This window comes from Alligator mississippiensis, chromosome 9 (assembly GCF_030867095.1).
Source record: "Alligator mississippiensis isolate rAllMis1 chromosome 9, rAllMis1, whole genome shotgun sequence".
Taxonomy (NCBI): Eukaryota; Metazoa; Chordata; order Crocodylia; family Alligatoridae; genus Alligator; species Alligator mississippiensis.
The window spans coordinates 78,853,233-78,870,172 of NC_081832.1; the positions used below are offsets into that span (position 1 = coordinate 78,853,233).

General features: G+C 42.3%; 1 protein-coding gene across 3 annotated transcripts; it reads left to right on the top strand.

Moving 5' to 3' along the window:
- The first annotated feature begins 108 nt into the window (after positions 1-108).
- UBLCP1 (ubiquitin like domain containing CTD phosphatase 1) lies at positions 109-13,270 on the top strand. Of its 3 annotated transcripts, none has more exons than XM_014610115.3 (11): positions 116-223; positions 2,145-2,338; positions 2,833-2,924; positions 3,376-3,461; positions 3,556-3,671; positions 4,504-4,602; positions 5,486-5,523; positions 8,538-8,636; positions 9,033-9,149; positions 11,056-11,183; positions 12,262-13,270. In XM_014610115.3, exons 2-11 carry the CDS (start codon positions 2,185-2,187, stop codon positions 12,287-12,289), a joined length of 957 nt encoding a protein of 318 aa, XP_014465601.1. In that variant the 5' UTR covers positions 116-223; positions 2,145-2,184; the 3' UTR covers positions 12,290-13,270. The 3 variants fall into 3 exon arrangements, with proteins under 3 accessions (XP_019331524.1, XP_014465601.1, XP_006268668.1); XM_006268606.4 differs by having other exon boundaries at positions 119-223; positions 2,148-2,338; XM_019475979.2 differs by lacking the exon at positions 9,033-9,149 and having other exon boundaries at positions 109-223.
- Positions 13,271-16,940: the final 3,670 nt, after the last annotated feature.

Below are 16,940 nucleotides of genomic sequence, written 5' to 3' on the forward strand. Positions count from 1 at the left end.
CGCGCCACGAGCACTTCCGGGTGGCGGCGTGCACTTCCGGGCCACACCGGAAGTCGGCAGAGCGGGCCACGTTCTATGGGGAAGGAGCTGAGTTTTGCCACATCCGGGTCTTTCATTTCCCCGCTCCCCGCACACGCACTTCCGGCTCGCGGGGAAACGAGCAGGGATTACTTCCGCTTCCGGTGCGGCTGCTGCTGGGAAGGTGCCGGTTCCGCAGCCCTGGGTGAGCCAGGGTCGCTCGTCCCCAGGGGTGACGTCACTTTGGGGGGAGGGGGGCCCTCCTCAGCTCCCCCCACGAGTGGGGTGCCCTCAACGCTATGGGGGTGGCGGCCCCCGTGGGGAGGGGGGTACACATCCATTAACTTCTCAGCACAGCAAACAGCGCGGGGCTGGGGCGAGGTGGAGGGTACCCATCACCTCACTGAGTGCCCACCTCGACGCTTTACCTCGGTGCGGGGAAAACAGCGTCCACGAAACCGAATCGGACATCGGCGTGCGTGCGCGCCGTGCTCCCGGGACCCAGTCGGTGCCGGATGAACCGCGCCCCGTTGCTCGCAGACCTCCTCGGGGACCGCGGAAGCGCCACGGCGCGTCGGACCGACCCCGCGAGAAACAGGAGCGTTTGCTTCCCTGAACGGCCAACGGGCGTCCCTCAGCGGCAGCCCGCCCGGTGGCTCCCAGCTGCTGGCGCTCCCCGGCAGATCCCTCTCCTTTCTGGAGAAGAGCTTTTGCATCTGGAGAAGTCTAGACAGCAGGTTTCTAGACGGCACTCGCCGGCGCTGCGACGGCAGCCCCCGAGCCACGTCCCCGTCCGTCTCGCGGCCGGCGCGGACCGATTGCGAGGGGCCGCGGCCGCTCCCGGAGGGCGTTTCTGTAGGACGCGAGCGTTAGACGTGTCCGTTAAGACCCTTCGAAGCTGGTTTCATCTCCGCGTCCTGCGGCGGGCGGAAGGTGATCGAGGAGGTTAGGATGGAGAGGTGGCTCCGCGCGAAGCACTCGCTTCTCTCTGCTCCGAGGGGATTTGTTTGTAGGTCTGGACGTGCTAGAGAAACCGAGGTGGCTCCGGTGACTCAATGTAACTCCACCGGCAACCGGCTCCGTTAGTGGCTTTTGATACGGCTCGTACTGCAGGCGCTGCATCCCAGCAAGAATAAGTCATTGCTTGCACGGCCGTGCTCGGGGAGGAAGATGCTCTTGGTAGAGGAGATGGTGCCGGCGCTTGAGGTTTTAGCTCCTGGCGTAGTCGCTGATGTACAGCGTGATCTTGGGCAATTATTTAGTCTGTTTGGGGCTTGATTTCTCATCGGTGATGTTAGGATACTAGCATTCTTCTCCCCTAGTGATTTTTGGATTGACTTTTGGGGCACAGGCGGTCTTGTGTCTACCCGAGGCCTTGATCTTTGTTGGCTCCGTCGTGTTCCTGTTATGCAGGTGGTAAGGCTATTTTCTGACAGACCCCAAGGATAATATTGGTTGAATGCCTCACTCAAAATCTCTCCCCATCTGCTCTTGTGCTTGTAAACTAACTCAATTGTTTTGAATACAATTTATGAAGGATGCTACTTTAAATTAGAGATTGGGTAATTATGGCTGTTATGATGTCTGCACTGTAATCAAAGTGAACTGGTTGCAGTCTAATTGCATTGTGTGGGTGTGTGTTTTGGCTTTGTTTTCAAAAACACCTGCCTTGATAGTGGCATAATAAAATATGGCCTGGAGTGTGTATTATTGCAGGTAGAGCACAGATCTGTGTAAGTGAGTAAGGAGGGCCAACGCTCAATCCTAACTGTGTGCTTAAAACCGGGGTGAGCAAGATGTGGCCCGCCAGGCCATTCTGTCCAGTCCACAGGGCCCCTAGAAAATTTAGAAAATTAATATTTATCTGCCCCTGGCTGCCTGTCGTGCAGCCCTTGATGGCTTGCCAAAACTCAGTAAGCGGTCCTCCGCCCGAAATGATTGCTCGCCCCTGGCTTAGAAACATAATTCTGGAAGCACAACTGCATAAAGAAAGTGTGTAGGGCTCACAATAATCTACAATACGTTCAAAAATATTGTTACTTGTAATGTAATCTCCCCTTCCAGCTAACTGCTCTTCTTAGTTCTGTGTTTTATATGAACATCTTTCCCCCCCACCTTCACCCCAGCAGGTTTTTCTGGCAGCAGTACCGAACATATGCTTCAAGGATGTCTCTGTCTCTCACAATAAAATGGGGTGGACAGGAATATACCATCACCTCACTATCAGAAGAAGATACAGTATTAGATCTCAAGCAGTCTCTCAAAGGTCTTACTGGAGTGCTACCAGAGCGCCAAAAACTGCTTGGCCTCAAAATGAAAGGTAAATATCATGAATTTGTGGATGGCATACCTCAATCGTTACATGGAGAGCTTCTTCTTAGCCTGTCCAAGGGGTGCGCACTAACAGAGCTTTTACTTCCCCACCTAATGCCTGAACGCTTTGGATGGTTAACACATTAGGTGTTGCTTAGCATTAGTATGTCAACATGCTACAACATGTAGCACATCATGGTGTACATCAGCAGTTTAAACTGCTGCAAATTAAACTATAAATGCAACAGGAGCTGCATATGTGCAGAATGTGGCATTGTGGAGCCCCAGTCTTGGTCGGGCTTCTAAGTACCTTTACATGGCAAGTAATTTGGACTAGCATTAATTTGTCAATGCATTTATAACACTTCTGCCTTGACTATATCAATACAAGGGGAAACTGAGGCTCCAATGGCATAGTATTGTGTGTGTCATCTTGGATCAAATGTGATCGTGCAACTTCCAAGAGAGGGGAAGAAAATAGAAAAATCTGCTTTATTGCAGGCAGACCTGCAGATGACGACGTTAAGCTCGGAGCTCTCAAGCTGAAACCAAATACTAAAATTATGATGATGGGAACTCGTGAAGAGAGTCTGGTAAATTGTTTTGTTCCCTTATTCCTGTTTAAAATGAACTGCATTTTTGTCAGCTGTTTTCTGCCTTTGAGAAATGCTAACATTCCAGAAAGTAATGTACAAATAGAGGCACATTTATAACTCTGTGCTGCTGTCACTTGTATGGAACGTGAGTTTTCTTACAGAACTTTAATTGATTTCCACACGCTAGAAAATGTACTGCTTTGCAAAATTGCTGTGCAGTGACCGAATTTATGTGCAAGTCCTGTTGCTGTGATATCCTGGCAATAATATTTCTCAAGCCTGTCACTAATATTTATCAGTATTTATAAATAATTATGCTACTACTGAAGTGAAAAGCATTTAGATTAAAGAGTGTTACTTTTCCTGTGATGTGTTGTAACAAAATCTATGGGTCTGGCATGAGGTTCATTTATTGCTGCTGTGGTTTGTTTTTTTTATTATTGTCTAGGAAGATGTCCTTGGACCACCCCCAGATAATGATGATGTCATTAATGATTTTGATATCGAGGAAGAAGTTGTTGAAGTAGAAAATAGGTGTGTTGTTCTAGCCATTTTAAGAAAAGATTGCACTGTTACTCAATGTTCAGTCTGCACTCGTTAACCATAATTGTTTATACTGTTGTATCAGGGAAGAAAACCTACTAAAAATCTCCCGCAGAGTTAAAGAATACAAGGTGGAAGTGCTGAATCCACCTAGGGAAGGGAAAAAGCTGTTGGTACTAGATGTTGATTACACACTGTTTGGTAAGTTGAAGAACCTTTTGATTGCTTTTGCTCTGTAAGTCATTTGGTTATATTGGCTTGTATTGCTCTCTTGCTATTATTTTAAATAAATAGTCTTGTGCCCTTCCAGCATTTTGTACTGATGATTTAACGTGATACTACATATAGTTGCTACATGGGGATGTAAAAAAAAGACTTACAAAAAATAGTGTAAAATTGTACCAAGTCAGCTTCCAGTTATCTTCTGTCCTGAGCATTTAGGTGATACATGTGTGAGGAACTGGCTTAGTGCAAAAGGGCAACTCAGCCTGCAAGTGAGTCCAGCTCTTGGGAGGCAGGTTGGGGGGGGGAAGGGAGAGGAGACTCCTTGATTATGAAAAGTCCACCCAGACACACTTCACCTTGAAGCTATCAGATCAATGCCCTTGAAAAACCAACATTTCCTCTTGATAACTTCACATTGGACTGGAATTTGGGGGCATCAGGAGAGACCGATTCAAGCTTTTAATTACAGCTTGAGGTGAGGATGCCGCTAATAAATCTGTATTTAATAGTTTCACAAACAGTAGTTTTCTAATTAAGGCAGGCTGCTATATTTGTAGTCAGGTGTGCACAGTCACCAATATTGTCCTTTTTTGAGATGAGGGAAGAAAGACTGTCTTATGGTTAACAACTGGATTTGAGGGAACATGGGTGTTAGTCCCTGCATAGTGGTGTTTTAGGAAAGTAAATTCACTAATGTTTTCAAAGTGCTCGGAAGCTTAATTGATGGGGCTTCTACAAATATCTAGCTAGGAAGAAATGTCAGACTAGAACATTGTAAACTAATGATAAACACTTGTTTTCTTTTCAGACCACAGATCATGTGCTGAAACTGGGGTAGAGTTAATGAGGCCATATCTTCATGAATTCCTAACATCTGCGTATGAGGATTATGATATTGTAATTTGGTGTAAGTTATTTTTGTTAGCAAGTTAAAGTTTTCTTGTAAATCGTTCAGCATACATAATGCTGGATGTTGCAGTGGAGATTCTAAGTTAAAGGTATCTATAGCTCTTGCTATGCATCACAGAGTGTCAGGCAATAGTTTAATGGTACTTGTACTGTATTCACTGAGTTGAGTCTGTACAGAGGAGTAGTTAGATCTATAATTTTACTAAGATGGTAAATCTCATGTGGACAAGTATCACACGCTGTTCTTTTAAGTAAGTGAATAAAGTAGTTTCCGTATGACGATTGTTAGTTTGTGCAGATGAACAAGTACTTGAAGGAATGAAGCTGTATAAGCGACCCCCATGCACTGCTTGATGATACATAACTTTCTGTTGTGGAAATATCCCAGTCCAGGCAATAAGCAATGAGCACCTCTAGCAGAGGTAAGCTGGAAACAAACAACACTATCCCATTTATATACAAAAAATGGTAGCTAATCTGCTTCAACAAGTTCATTCATTTCATGTCTAACAGTTGGAGAAAGATCTTTAGCTGAGCTGGGGTGTGCACTAGCCCTAGTCGTATCACAAGAGGGTTAATTTATCTTGAACAGTCTAGAATAATCTGTTTCAAATATACAAATATTTAATCTAGTCTCTCTTTTAGGTAAGAAAGACTAGTTTGGTGAATTTCCCTATGTAAATATTTTAGTCAAAATGAAATTGAATGCAGTGGTGGAAGAAAAGTATAATGAGGAAAGTTCATTTTGCACATCAAAGTTATTAAGTGTTGTATGCAGATTGTATAGTTCAAAAAAATGAATCTGTGAGAATTAAAGAGTTTTGTTTTCAATAGTGTTCTTTCCTCCCTCTTTCCCCTCCCCCCTCTTCCCCTTGTTTTAGCTGCTACTAACATGAAGTGGATTGAAGCTAAAATGAAAGTAAGTTGTTCTGGAAATAACTCGTATACTTCTGTACTGTCAGTATTTGGTAGCCTTGCGTTCGTGTTCTTTAATCAGATTGCACTCAGCAGAACAGATAATGTTACTAGCAATTGGGAGCAGGTAGGATGAGATCAAAGGCTGTTCAAGCTTTCAAGAAGTTCAAAATGAGTTTTAAAACTAGTCTCCTTTGCAAAATTGACAGCAAGTCTAATCTTTAAAATTCCACATGCAGTAGCGGTGCAGCAACTGTTCAGTTTGCACAGCTAGAACACAGGTTTTGAAGTGGTCTCATTCAAACCGGTTATGCTTTCTTTATCCTTGTATGCATGCATAGTCTCTCATTGGGATAGCGTATGCTGCTCTGTAATTGTAAGGCAGCTTTTTAAAAAAGTAGAAATACATATTGAATGCTGGGAGGTGCCTTTCTTACGAAGTCTGCAGGAGCCCCTCTTTCAAACTCAGTTCTTTATGGCTTTTAAACAAAACACGTGCTGGTACAACAAACTTGGGAAGCAGATTTGCAGTCAGATTTAAATATCTACTTAATAGGCTTTGAAGTTGCTTTGTATTTAGCTTGTGAAGTTTTTTTTGTTTGTTTTTTCTTTTCCTATTGCTTATAATTCAGTGAACTCAAAACCAGTTTCCTTAGTTGCAAAGTCAAACGTATGTCCTCCTCAAGGAGGGCTCTTTTTCCCCACAAAATTTGTACCCTGGTGTCCCTGCTGTTACAGGGCTGTCCTTGTTTCACATTATTTAACAGGGAAACATGTTTTCTACTTTGCTTGTGTTCATTTTTGCTCAATTTGAGGGAAAAAAAAAATCACAGGTACAGCTCAGCTCATTTCAAGCTAAGCTATGAAACTTCTTGAGTTATGAAAAAGCAAAGTAAGGGTTAGAAGGGTAAATATTACATAGCCTAACTGTAGCCAGATATGTGCTCCTATCAAATATCTGCTAATTTTTTACAGTTCCTTATGGGGGGAGGGGAAGAGGGTGGCTACTGTTGGCCAAAATCCAAGGTAAGCCAAAGAAATTAAAATGACTGGTTCACTAGTACAAAAATGTAGTTTCAATTCAATGTGCACGTGACTGCATATCCTTGTAAGAGATGTGTTTGTTCACTAGGTATGTTGCTGCCTCACTTTCCTCTCTCTGGTTCTCAACCAGACAATTAACTGAAGTCCTTCCATAGATAAGGAAAGCCCAATGACACAGGTCCACAACCCACATCATATTTGACCTGCACCCAGGCCCTAGCAGCTGTGCAGTCATCAGCTGCTGGCTGCAGGCATTGATGAAGTCATTCCCCATTCTTGCAGGAATGTGACCAGACTACTTCTCAGTGGCCACAGAGAAGTCTGGGTGACTACCATCTGCCAGGTGTGCCAGTCCAGGGTCCCTAGACTAAGAAGCAGCCATTTGTTACATACCGAGCTTTGCCTGCTTCACTCTATTCCTGTCTTTTTACCTCTTAGACATTCTTCTCAGATCTTCTACATGCTGCTAAAGCACAGCCTTTATTGGGCTCCCCCTGTACATGGAGCCTGCTGTGGCCAAGGCCTGGATCTTGATCATTCAAGACTCCGGTTGCTGGTTCTCTAATTGGAGTAAGGAGGACTCCCGTTGTATATCCTTACCCTTCTTCAGCTTTGCCATTCCTAATCTACTATTCCCATTCTACATCTAGGTACAACAGCCTTAAGAGTATTTGGACCTTAAAGGGAAGATGCAGAAACAAATGGCTTTGTCTGTGGTCAAAAGTAACCAGAGTCTTTTTCAATGCTCAGAGGTAGTCAGTAACAGCAAAAAAGGAGTGCAGATCAAATTCTTACCAGGCACACACACATGGAATTCAGAGTCTGCTTAATCTTTAGCTTCAGCATTACAGAAACACTGACCCAAGTGGAAGGTACTTTGCGTGTAAGGAGGATATGCCCTTCTGTGCGTAAGAACAAATCATTCAAGTGTGGCTGCAAGAGTGCTGTTTCAGTGGATGGTTTCTGCCTATGCTGTGTATGGGGCTGAATTTTAAATATGATGTGCACAGTAGCATAATAGTCTGCAGTATAAAACTTATGTTCTAGCAGGTCAGCAGATTTCAGCATTGCATTAGAGTTCTGGAAAGGATTTGAAATGGAAATGATGCACAGCCAGTCAGTCAAGGATTATTTCCAAAGCGACTTAAATTGTCTTTGCAATCCTTATTTCAAAAGGAGCCAAACCACTAGAGATTGAGGCATATCATTGTACTGACTCTAAGTAGTGATGTCTTTCCATTATCCGCAGTTCTTTTTTGTCGTGAACTATGATGCTTTTTACTTGGTCTCTGGACCTGGTGATCAGTTGTAGCAACAATAGAAGCAAATAAAAGTGGGGTACAGGCAAACTGCCACCTTCTGGCCAGGAGTAGTGGTTCTCAACCTTGACATGAGGTGCTTCGCCATACCTTCTGTGAATTAAGCAGCACCCAGTTTTCAAAACTAATTTATGTGTTGCCTCCTTGTAGAGGGGCCAGGCAGTATGGGTGAGGGACTGTCCAAACAGGGACAAGCATATCTGCTTATCTCCTCTCACCTTGCAGCACCTTTCAAAGGACCTGGGGGCACCCTGGTTGAATATCACTGGCTTAAAGATTGAGCAGGGATCCAAAACATCTGGAAGTGGTGGAAGAGAATGTCCCCTCCCCTTCCTGTTGTGCATACTGGATGACACTGAAGAGGAACAAAAGAGCTTGCTCTTTTTCTCACCACTTCCATAAAGCCACTTCAATTTTATACTGGCATCTACCATTAACTTTCTGACTCTAGAAACTGCAAAAGTTCATTCCCACCAGCTTTATTGTCTCTTGGTAGAATACTGTAACCATTCTCCTTGGATAGAAGAACAGACACCTATTTTTAGCCCATCTCTAGTCATCCTTTCACAAATGTAATGTATTACAATCAAGGTTCCTAGCATATAACAGTAAAACTGTCATAATCTGAAGCTTCAATAATTAATCTTTGATGCAGGAGCTGGGAGTGAGCACAAATGCAAACTACAAGATAACCTTCATGTTGGACAGCGCCGCCATGATAACAGTGCACACACCAAGGAGAGGCCTAATTGACGTAAGGACCTTTGATTTTTTTTTTTCGCCCCCATAAGCTAACAGTTTTTTAATAAGTGTATGAAAGAGGGCATACACACATTTTCTTAGGATGAGATATTTTCCTTAACCAAACCAAGGATATAACCAAACCAAGCAACATATAGGACTATTGAGAGAATGTTCATCTGTCTTATGTGGTGGATGTATTGGATCTGTTGTTATTTTTAATACATGTTTAATGATGAGTGATTTATGAGGTGCTATCATGAAGAACATAGGCTGTACACACCTATTAGTTCCTTGACAAAAAGATCCAAACATTTAGTGCAGTCAGGTTGCAGTACTTAGGTTCTCTATCTTGCAACCTTTAAATCATGAATTTAAATCTCAAACACCTGCACACTTATTTTTGCAGGTCAAGCCCCTTGGTGTCATATGGGGAAAATTTTCAGAATATTACAGCAGGAAAAATACTATCATGTTTGATGATATTGGACGAAACTTTCTAATGAACCCACAAAATGGATTAAAGGTAATTTTCAGTCATATTCTCAGGAAAATATATGGTCTCTACCATAGCTCCTTTCTACTTTAAGACAACTTCTCTAATGAGCTGTAGAGTAATAAGAATACATACTTAAGAATAAGTACAGAGAAAAAAGTAATTCATTTGGACTAGATATTCTTTTTCTAGTAACACTGGAGATGTACTGAACTGTGTTTTGATTCACGATTAAGAAAAATCCCATTTATAGGTTAGTAAAAGGAAGACTGAAATTACTACTGATACCTAAATTGCCCTCACACATTCAGGTTCCAACCATGCTGAGCCCTGTAGAGCTAGGTGCTGTACAAACCTAAATAAGACTAAAAAATATGCCAATGACCAGAAAGTGTCTCCAGAAACTAGCTTACTGCTGTGCCTTTTGGGTAACAAAAATCCTGCTCGTGTGAAATCCTTGATGCTACTTAGCCAACCACTAAGGAGAAAGAGTACAGTTTGAGTAAGGTATGCTTTTTTTGTTTAAAAAAAAAAAAAAAAAACATGTTTGAAAATATAGGGCTCTAAAGATACTTTCTACAATTATCAGTTATTGCATTCTTTAGTAACAGATGTTTTCCTGTCATCCCACCAATAAGAAACATGTCCTAGGAGCAGGGGAATATCAGTGCTATTCTTGAGAAGGGATTGCCAAGGTGTTTCTCACAGGAGTATTCAGAAACAGCAGCAGGAAGGAGTGTTGAGTGGCTAAAATAAGACACAGGTATAATGTATTCCAAGGTAAAAGTAGTTGTCAGGAAAGCTATATTTCTGCCCTCTTTTGCCCAAGAAGCTATCATGTTAGGAAAATGTTCATGCTGGAAGAGACATCTCCTTCAAATGATACCACAAAGCCCATAAAACAGAGCTGAAGACCACGCACATCCCCTGTTGTAGAATCTATCAAGTTGCATTAAAAATTATGACAAGACCACTACACATCGCTTTAAAGCTCTGCCTAACGAGAGGGAAACTTGATGAAGCATGAGACTGACAACAGTATTGTCAGCCCCTCGTGGGGTACAGCACAAACATGTTACAGCCCAGGTTATATTGACAGCAAGATTCCTTGGAGGTGGCTGAGTGGGAAGGATGTTGGAGGAGAGACAGGAGAGATCAAATGCTCAACCCAGAGCAAAAGAATGTAATCAGGCAGTCATCAGAAGTTTCACCAAAGCGTATGATACATGCCAATAGCAAGATAAGGGTTGGGCTACCTGGTTCCTTTGTAAATCGCTACCCTCCAGTTAAGTAATTTTCAGTTTCAATTTTTTTTAAAGACATGCTGGTGTAACTAACATTAAACATCACTGTGACAAGAGCTGTGTACGTTCCTTCTTTGCAGTTAACTGCACTTCATGTCTAGTCATGTTAAATGTGTCCTGTGCCCAGTTTCTATTCCGTTGGAGGTAGCAAATTTCAAAGAGACATTGAAAAAATAAGTCTAGTGTTTCACTTTGCAGAGTGCAAGCTTCCAGATTTTAAATCCAGCGTGCACACCACATAAGAAGAGTTGAGCAAGCTCTAGTTTCAGGTTTAGTCTACAAATGCTAAGTAGTGGAAAGATTAGTTGTGGTAAGTGCCCTCATTGGCCCCTTTTTGCAAAACAGGCAACAAGAAATATATTCTGTACTGATACAGAAGCAATTAGATACTTTTTTAAGAGATGAGGACTTTCTTAGCTCTCAAGAGCTGTGATCTTACCTGATTCTATGTAAGTACTGGAAAAGATGTAGTTCATTTATCTGCATGTTTTGGCATAGGTGTCTCTAATTTTTCTTTACACAAGTGAGTAGTAGAAACACCTAATGTACTTTGCATAGTACTGAACAGAAAACATTAGCATCTGAAGTGGCATGTTCCTTTTAAACAGATACTTTTATCATTTTCTCAATAGATAAGGCCTTTTATGAAAGCGCATTTAAATCGGGATAAAGACAAGGAACTTCTAAAGCTTACTCAGTACCTCAAAGAAATAGCAAAATTAGATGACTTTTTGGATCTGAATCACAAGCACTGGGAAAGGTAAGGATTAAGTTTCCGTTTCATCCACTGCTCCCTACTCCTCCCACTATATTGTGCTGACGTGATTAGTTCAAGGAAATGACCACACCATGGAACCTCGCCATCATTTCCCCTTGATGGGTCACTGGTTTCTTGATGGAATTTAGGTAAAAGAGCCAAGCTGTAATATGCTTTGGGGTCTGGGATCCAGCAGCCTGAGTGCGAACTCTTCCCACACCATCAGGGGAATACCAGCTCTGTAGTTTACAAAAAGGTGGAGGTGGGGGGAGGCTGCCTCGAAGTTGTGTTCCCAGACTGCTCCTGCTAAATCCCTTCCTTTTCCATCCTGATGCTGACAGGGCTTTGGTTGGTTAATCTTCTGGGCATACTACCAGCCTTTTTTTTTTTTTTTGAGAAGATAAAATTGAGATCTAGGATGCTTGAATATGGGGCACTTCATAAAAACATTCAGAAACCTGTTATAACCAGGGCCTATGCTGGAGTGAGAAGTTAGGCTGCGAAGCACGTTTGGATAGCAAAGTGTTTTGTATTAAGGCTCATCTTCCTTGAGTGAGTCAGGCAAGGCACCTAGTGAGCAAGTCTGGCATGTAGCCCCATTGTACCTTTGAAAGTCTTCTCCATACTGTTCTTTTCTATTGCCTGTGGCTTGGATCGGTACTGCTTATCCCACGAAATACGCAGACATTACCCAACGTGCTTTTGTGAAAATGTTTGCTCAACGACTCGGACGAGCAGCACCAGAGGTTTGCTAGTTAGACTGGAAAGCCACAGGCCAAGTTACATCAAATGTACTTTGGAATTCTCTGGATGTTACTGCAAAGGGCACGTTAAGGTATTTTAATAGACACAAAAGCTTTTGATGCTTCTGCAGTGTGAGACCTCTCTCAACTGGAGCAGGAGAAAGCTGAAGTTGGATAATGAGACTTTGGCTTTGTTACAGAGACAGGGCTTAGCAGTTGTGCCCTCCAGCAAAGCTCTACTCTTTAAAAGACATCTTAATTCAGTCTTCAGCATTTCTTTGGAAGCATCAGGTGCCTAGCATCAGACTGTTTTACTCTCACTTATTTCTTCCTTTCAGGTACCTTTCAAAGAAGCAAGGACAATAGCTTTAATAAACTCCTGTGGCAGTGAATTGAAGGGAACATAATGGAGATCTTCAGACCTTTCCTTGCTTTTATGCTAGAGTATACTAGTGCTGGACACTGAATCAGATGCCAGAATGACTGCTTATACTTGGTCTTCCAGTTGGTTTGTGAGTCTTATTTTTTAAGATCACAGCAATAAGCTCAAATTGGGAGAAATAGGCCAGTTGCTTTTTTTTTTTCCCCCCTTGCATTTACTTTTGGTATGACTAAATCGTTTTCTCCTTCATTACTACTGTAATACCACCATGACTATTAAAGACCAAAAACCATTCTATAAAACTGGTAACAATATTTTGTTTAGACCAAAAAAGTTGAATGAGGTGCCAGCCCTGGCAGCCTATATGTAAGTCATCTCTTCCCTCTGTCTTATAAACAATCTCCTACTTCTATTCCAGTATTTACAAGCTCTCTAAATTTGACATGTATTTTCACTATGTCAGTGTTCCTTTGTGCAAGGCAGAATAAGATTGGAAATTGCCACCTCTATGGCAGACGTACTCTAGTTTGCAAATTTTGTATTATAAAGCAGTAGTTTACTGGAATAAACAGACTGAAGGGGGAAAAAAATCCTGTTTGATGGTAAGTCAAAAGCAGTATGTCTAAAGAAGAAATAATCTCATAACCCAATAAAAAACTGAACCTCAAATGAGAAGGTGACATTCTCAATAAAGCATGAGCAAAACCCCCTTGTTAAATCTTGTTAGAGTGCAAACACTGTTTGAATTACAATATTCAGCCATACTGTTCTTAAAGCATCATTTACTTGCGCTGCTTCAGCCTGCACTATAGAAGTGTGATGTGACTGCTGTTTTGCATTACCAATGGTCTGGGATTGTTCGGTTCTGATGTTTGAAAGAAGACTGACCCGTTCAAATAAGGATGGTGTATATTGTTCTTACGGAACTATAGCAGTTGTGTAAATAATAAATACCTTTTTCTTAGTGTTTGTGTCCTATGTTGTCTTAAACTTCTGTTTTGACATCACAAGCGAGGCGGCTGTCCACATGGTGACTTCCTGACCTTCGTTTATCACAGCTCTGTTATATTAAACAGAGTTGCGTTTTAAACAGAATTGTTCTTGCCTGGTTTCCGCTTAAAATTTAGAGTGGCCCAGTCAAATCTTCGAGAAACTTTCTAGTAAAGGGGGGAAGCAAATTCTAAATAACAGTACTTGAGCCAAAATCCAGGATCTGCTGGTCTGTAACTTGTGTTGCTTGAGAAACTGACTGTTAAAGGGGTTATTCAGTATTAAGTTTTCCTTGTATAATGTCAAGGAGGGGAAATGACCTATCCAAGTCAAGCTTTCAAAATATCCACTTTGTAACCGCCCAGTATTTCTGTGACAAACAATTCCAACTAGCAGTGGTTGCAAGTCCTTTTTTTCTTTTTTCTTTCCCACTGTAGCACAGTGCATTTGTAGTATAGAGACCATGACCCCGTACCTCTTAAATTCTGTGTTACGACATTAGATGGATTGGGGCTTGTTGATTTGTGGTAGTCCAGTAGAGTACTATAAAAGACAGTCTCAGGGACTGAGGGACAGCAGCCCAAACTGCAGTCAGATACACTACTGTTAATAGCCTGTCATTTAAACACCACATTGAAATTCAGTGAATCCTTCTAAGTGCTGCATATATGTTACAGATACTTCGATTTGGTTAGGGGGACTCACTTTCACCCTGGCAGCCTTCACTGTCACATCGCTGTGCCTGACAACTTTTTGGTTACAGTGACTAGTCCTAGTCTCTGTCTCTCACTTGCCTTTCCTTGGTGCTCATGCACAGTTCTTTAAAACCTGTGTTAAAGAAGCAACACTTATATTTTCTGGCTTTAAGGAGACCCATTCACTCCTGTAATTGAATAATTCTACCATTGCTCACACAAGGCTTTTACATTTTTTTTTGTTTAAAAATGTTTAACTTAATACCCAGGCCTGTTCTGGACATTCAAGCATCCATTTTAAAACTAGTTCTCCAAACTTAGCAGGATATGTAGCACTCATTGACTTTGCACATTAGGGTGGTTTGTTTTTCTTTTTTAAATAGCTCTTTCTTTAAAGCAGGAAAGTACACTTGCCTCACCCCCTCCCCATATTTCAGGACCTGCCAAACTAACAAAGTCATTGCTGGGTATCAATTAAAAAGCATCAGCACATGAGATGAATTCTTAAGAAATTCGCTTGCCGTCAGACAGCTTCGAGGTAAACAGACCGCTCTAATTTTTATTTGCACAAAATGAACTTTTCCAACCAAGAGATCCTGCAACACCTTCATCTTTCCTGTGAAATATGAATTTTCATTTCCACTTAGGAGAAATTTTATAATCTTTGCATTCTCCTATGCCCAAAGAAGAGTGTGTGTGGCAAAAAGCTTGCAAATAAAGAATTATTTTGCAAATATCTAGTTGGCCTAATAAAAGGTACCACTTCTACTAAGAGCTCTGATTCCTTAAGAAAGAAAGAGCTTTAAATATCCTTCGCAAAGCCAAATGCTGCTAATCATTTCAGTAAGATCAGTCTGAGGAATTAACATTTGACTTGAGTAGAGCTCAGGCTATTAGCCTGATATACTTCCTCCACATGCTTCCCAGTATGAAGTCTGAGAATACGGCATGAGTTAAGTAACACCAAAGCAAAAATGTACTATTAAACTTTAAATGTATGCATATGAATGCAGCTGTTTGCATCCTTAGCAAGGTTTTTGTTTCTTTTAATGGTTCAAAACAGCAATGTTTTCCTCGCCAGTGTAATGTAATACTTCACGTGGGTGGAAGGGTTCCAAGGCTGGAATCGACTATAAGGTCCTTTAATACTGTCTGATCTGTACCGAATTTTAGTTGCATACTCATTACACGTAGATGATTTAGAAATAAAATATTGATCTTTTATGAATAGCCATTAACATTTTTCATTTTTCCATTATATAGTGATCAAGCAGAAGAGATTTGGCCACATTCATCTAATCGTCCTGTAGAATAGATCAGGGGCGAGCAACCTGCTCCACAAGTGGCTTGGGCAGCCTGTGTGCGCGATACGCGGCAAGTCAGCGAGGGGACAGGTAGCACAGCAGCAGATAGGGCTGGAAGCACAAAACACCAGACTGGACAGGGGAAAGGGATTGGAGTTACCCTTGGAAAGGGTGCAGGGCTAATTTGTCACGCCTGCCAAAAAGGTTGGCCCACGCTACAATAGATATTGCATCCATCACACACAGTAAAGTGTTCACATTTGAAATAGGAGCTGGCTGCGCGCTGTTTCGGATGAGGCAGGTGTTGAGTGGGATACTGAAGTGTGCAGCTGCCCTGAGAACCTGACAGACGGTGTCAGAGTGTCAAGGCAGCAGTCACAAATGAACCATTAAGACAAACACAATATGCCATGGCTGAATGACTTGTCAGAAAAGGCAGTTTCCTATCTACTGCTCTTTGTGGTTGGGTGCAGACCTGACTTGTGTTTTAAACCAGTGGAACAGAAATCAAATGAATGCTGGTTTTTGCCTTGGGTAGATGGAAAAAGGTGCTTTGTATTTCTTTGTCTCCCACGGGTTTCCAAGCCAGGTGCTTCCCAACTGGCTTACAAACTCAGCCCCAGCATGGAAAAGTACCTAATGACAGGAACCCTGAAGTTACAGGAAGCTTTAAAACTGATCCTTTAATTGGTTAGGTTGCAGTGACCTAATGTTAGAGCATGCACCCGACCGCTTCATGTGATGCGTTTCACCCAAGAGGCTCCTAAGGCCGTTTACACACCTAACCGGTCCATCAGTAATATAGCAGCCAGGTGGAAAAAAAAAAATCCAAAAATGAGACAGAGAGGAAGAGGAATCTGTTTAAATGCATGATTGTAGCTTGCTGCTCAAAAATTCCCAGCTGTGCAGTAGAAAACTTGTATCCTCTGCCCCTATTATACGCAGGAAACTTAAAAAGAAATCCAGGCCCCATTGTAGTCTATTCGCATTTTGATGCTGGCTTCAGTGCAGCTAGGATTGCAGCCTAGACCCTTAACCAAGGTACTCCTTCTCTGGCAAACTGGGCTGTAACATATGTAATGGGACAACTTGAGTATAACAACAAACATATCCCAAAGTGACCTATACAGGCAAGTGCTGCATTCCTAGCCATTTAAACACTGGGCCTGGCATCGCTGGTGTAATCTGTATCAGTTCCGTCTACCAACGTACGTTACCCTGGGACCTAAAGGGGACGGCTGGCTTTCTGATTGTGGCTGCTCATAACAGAGCCGATCCGTCCACAAATGAAGATGTCTTTTCAAGCACCGAACGTCCGATGCCTGACTGCAGCATGAATGCTTTGACTTGAAATCACTGGGAGTGACAGCTGAAGCCAGGTTTGAGCTGCCAGTTCAGCCCTGCAAATCTCACTGCATCGCCGTGTGAAATCTACAGCCGCTTGTCAGCATCTGCTTTCGTTCCTGATTTGATATGCAGCTGACGGACTACGTGTCAAAGGATTTAAGACGAATTCCCACTCTACCTATCTGGCATGCACCTGAGAGTGACACGAGCACTTCTGAATCCTTGTCCCATCCCAGTAAGGTGTAGCCCAGGCAGAAACCTGCCTCCAGAAGGGAAAAAAAGCAGAGTTTAGTGATTCA

Excerpts from the sequence above, each read along its gene's own strand:
- UBLCP1 (XM_014610115.3), top strand. The coding sequence starts at position 2,185 with ATGTCTCTGTCTCTCACAATAAAATGGGGTGGACAGGAATATACCATC. Across the intron at positions 2,339-2,832 it reads GCTTGGCCTCAAAATGAAAG|GCAGACCTGCAGATGACGAC; the intron begins GTAAATATCATG and ends GCTTTATTGCAG. Across the intron at positions 2,925-3,375 it reads GAACTCGTGAAGAGAGTCTG|GAAGATGTCCTTGGACCACC; the intron begins GTAAATTGTTTT and ends ATTATTGTCTAG.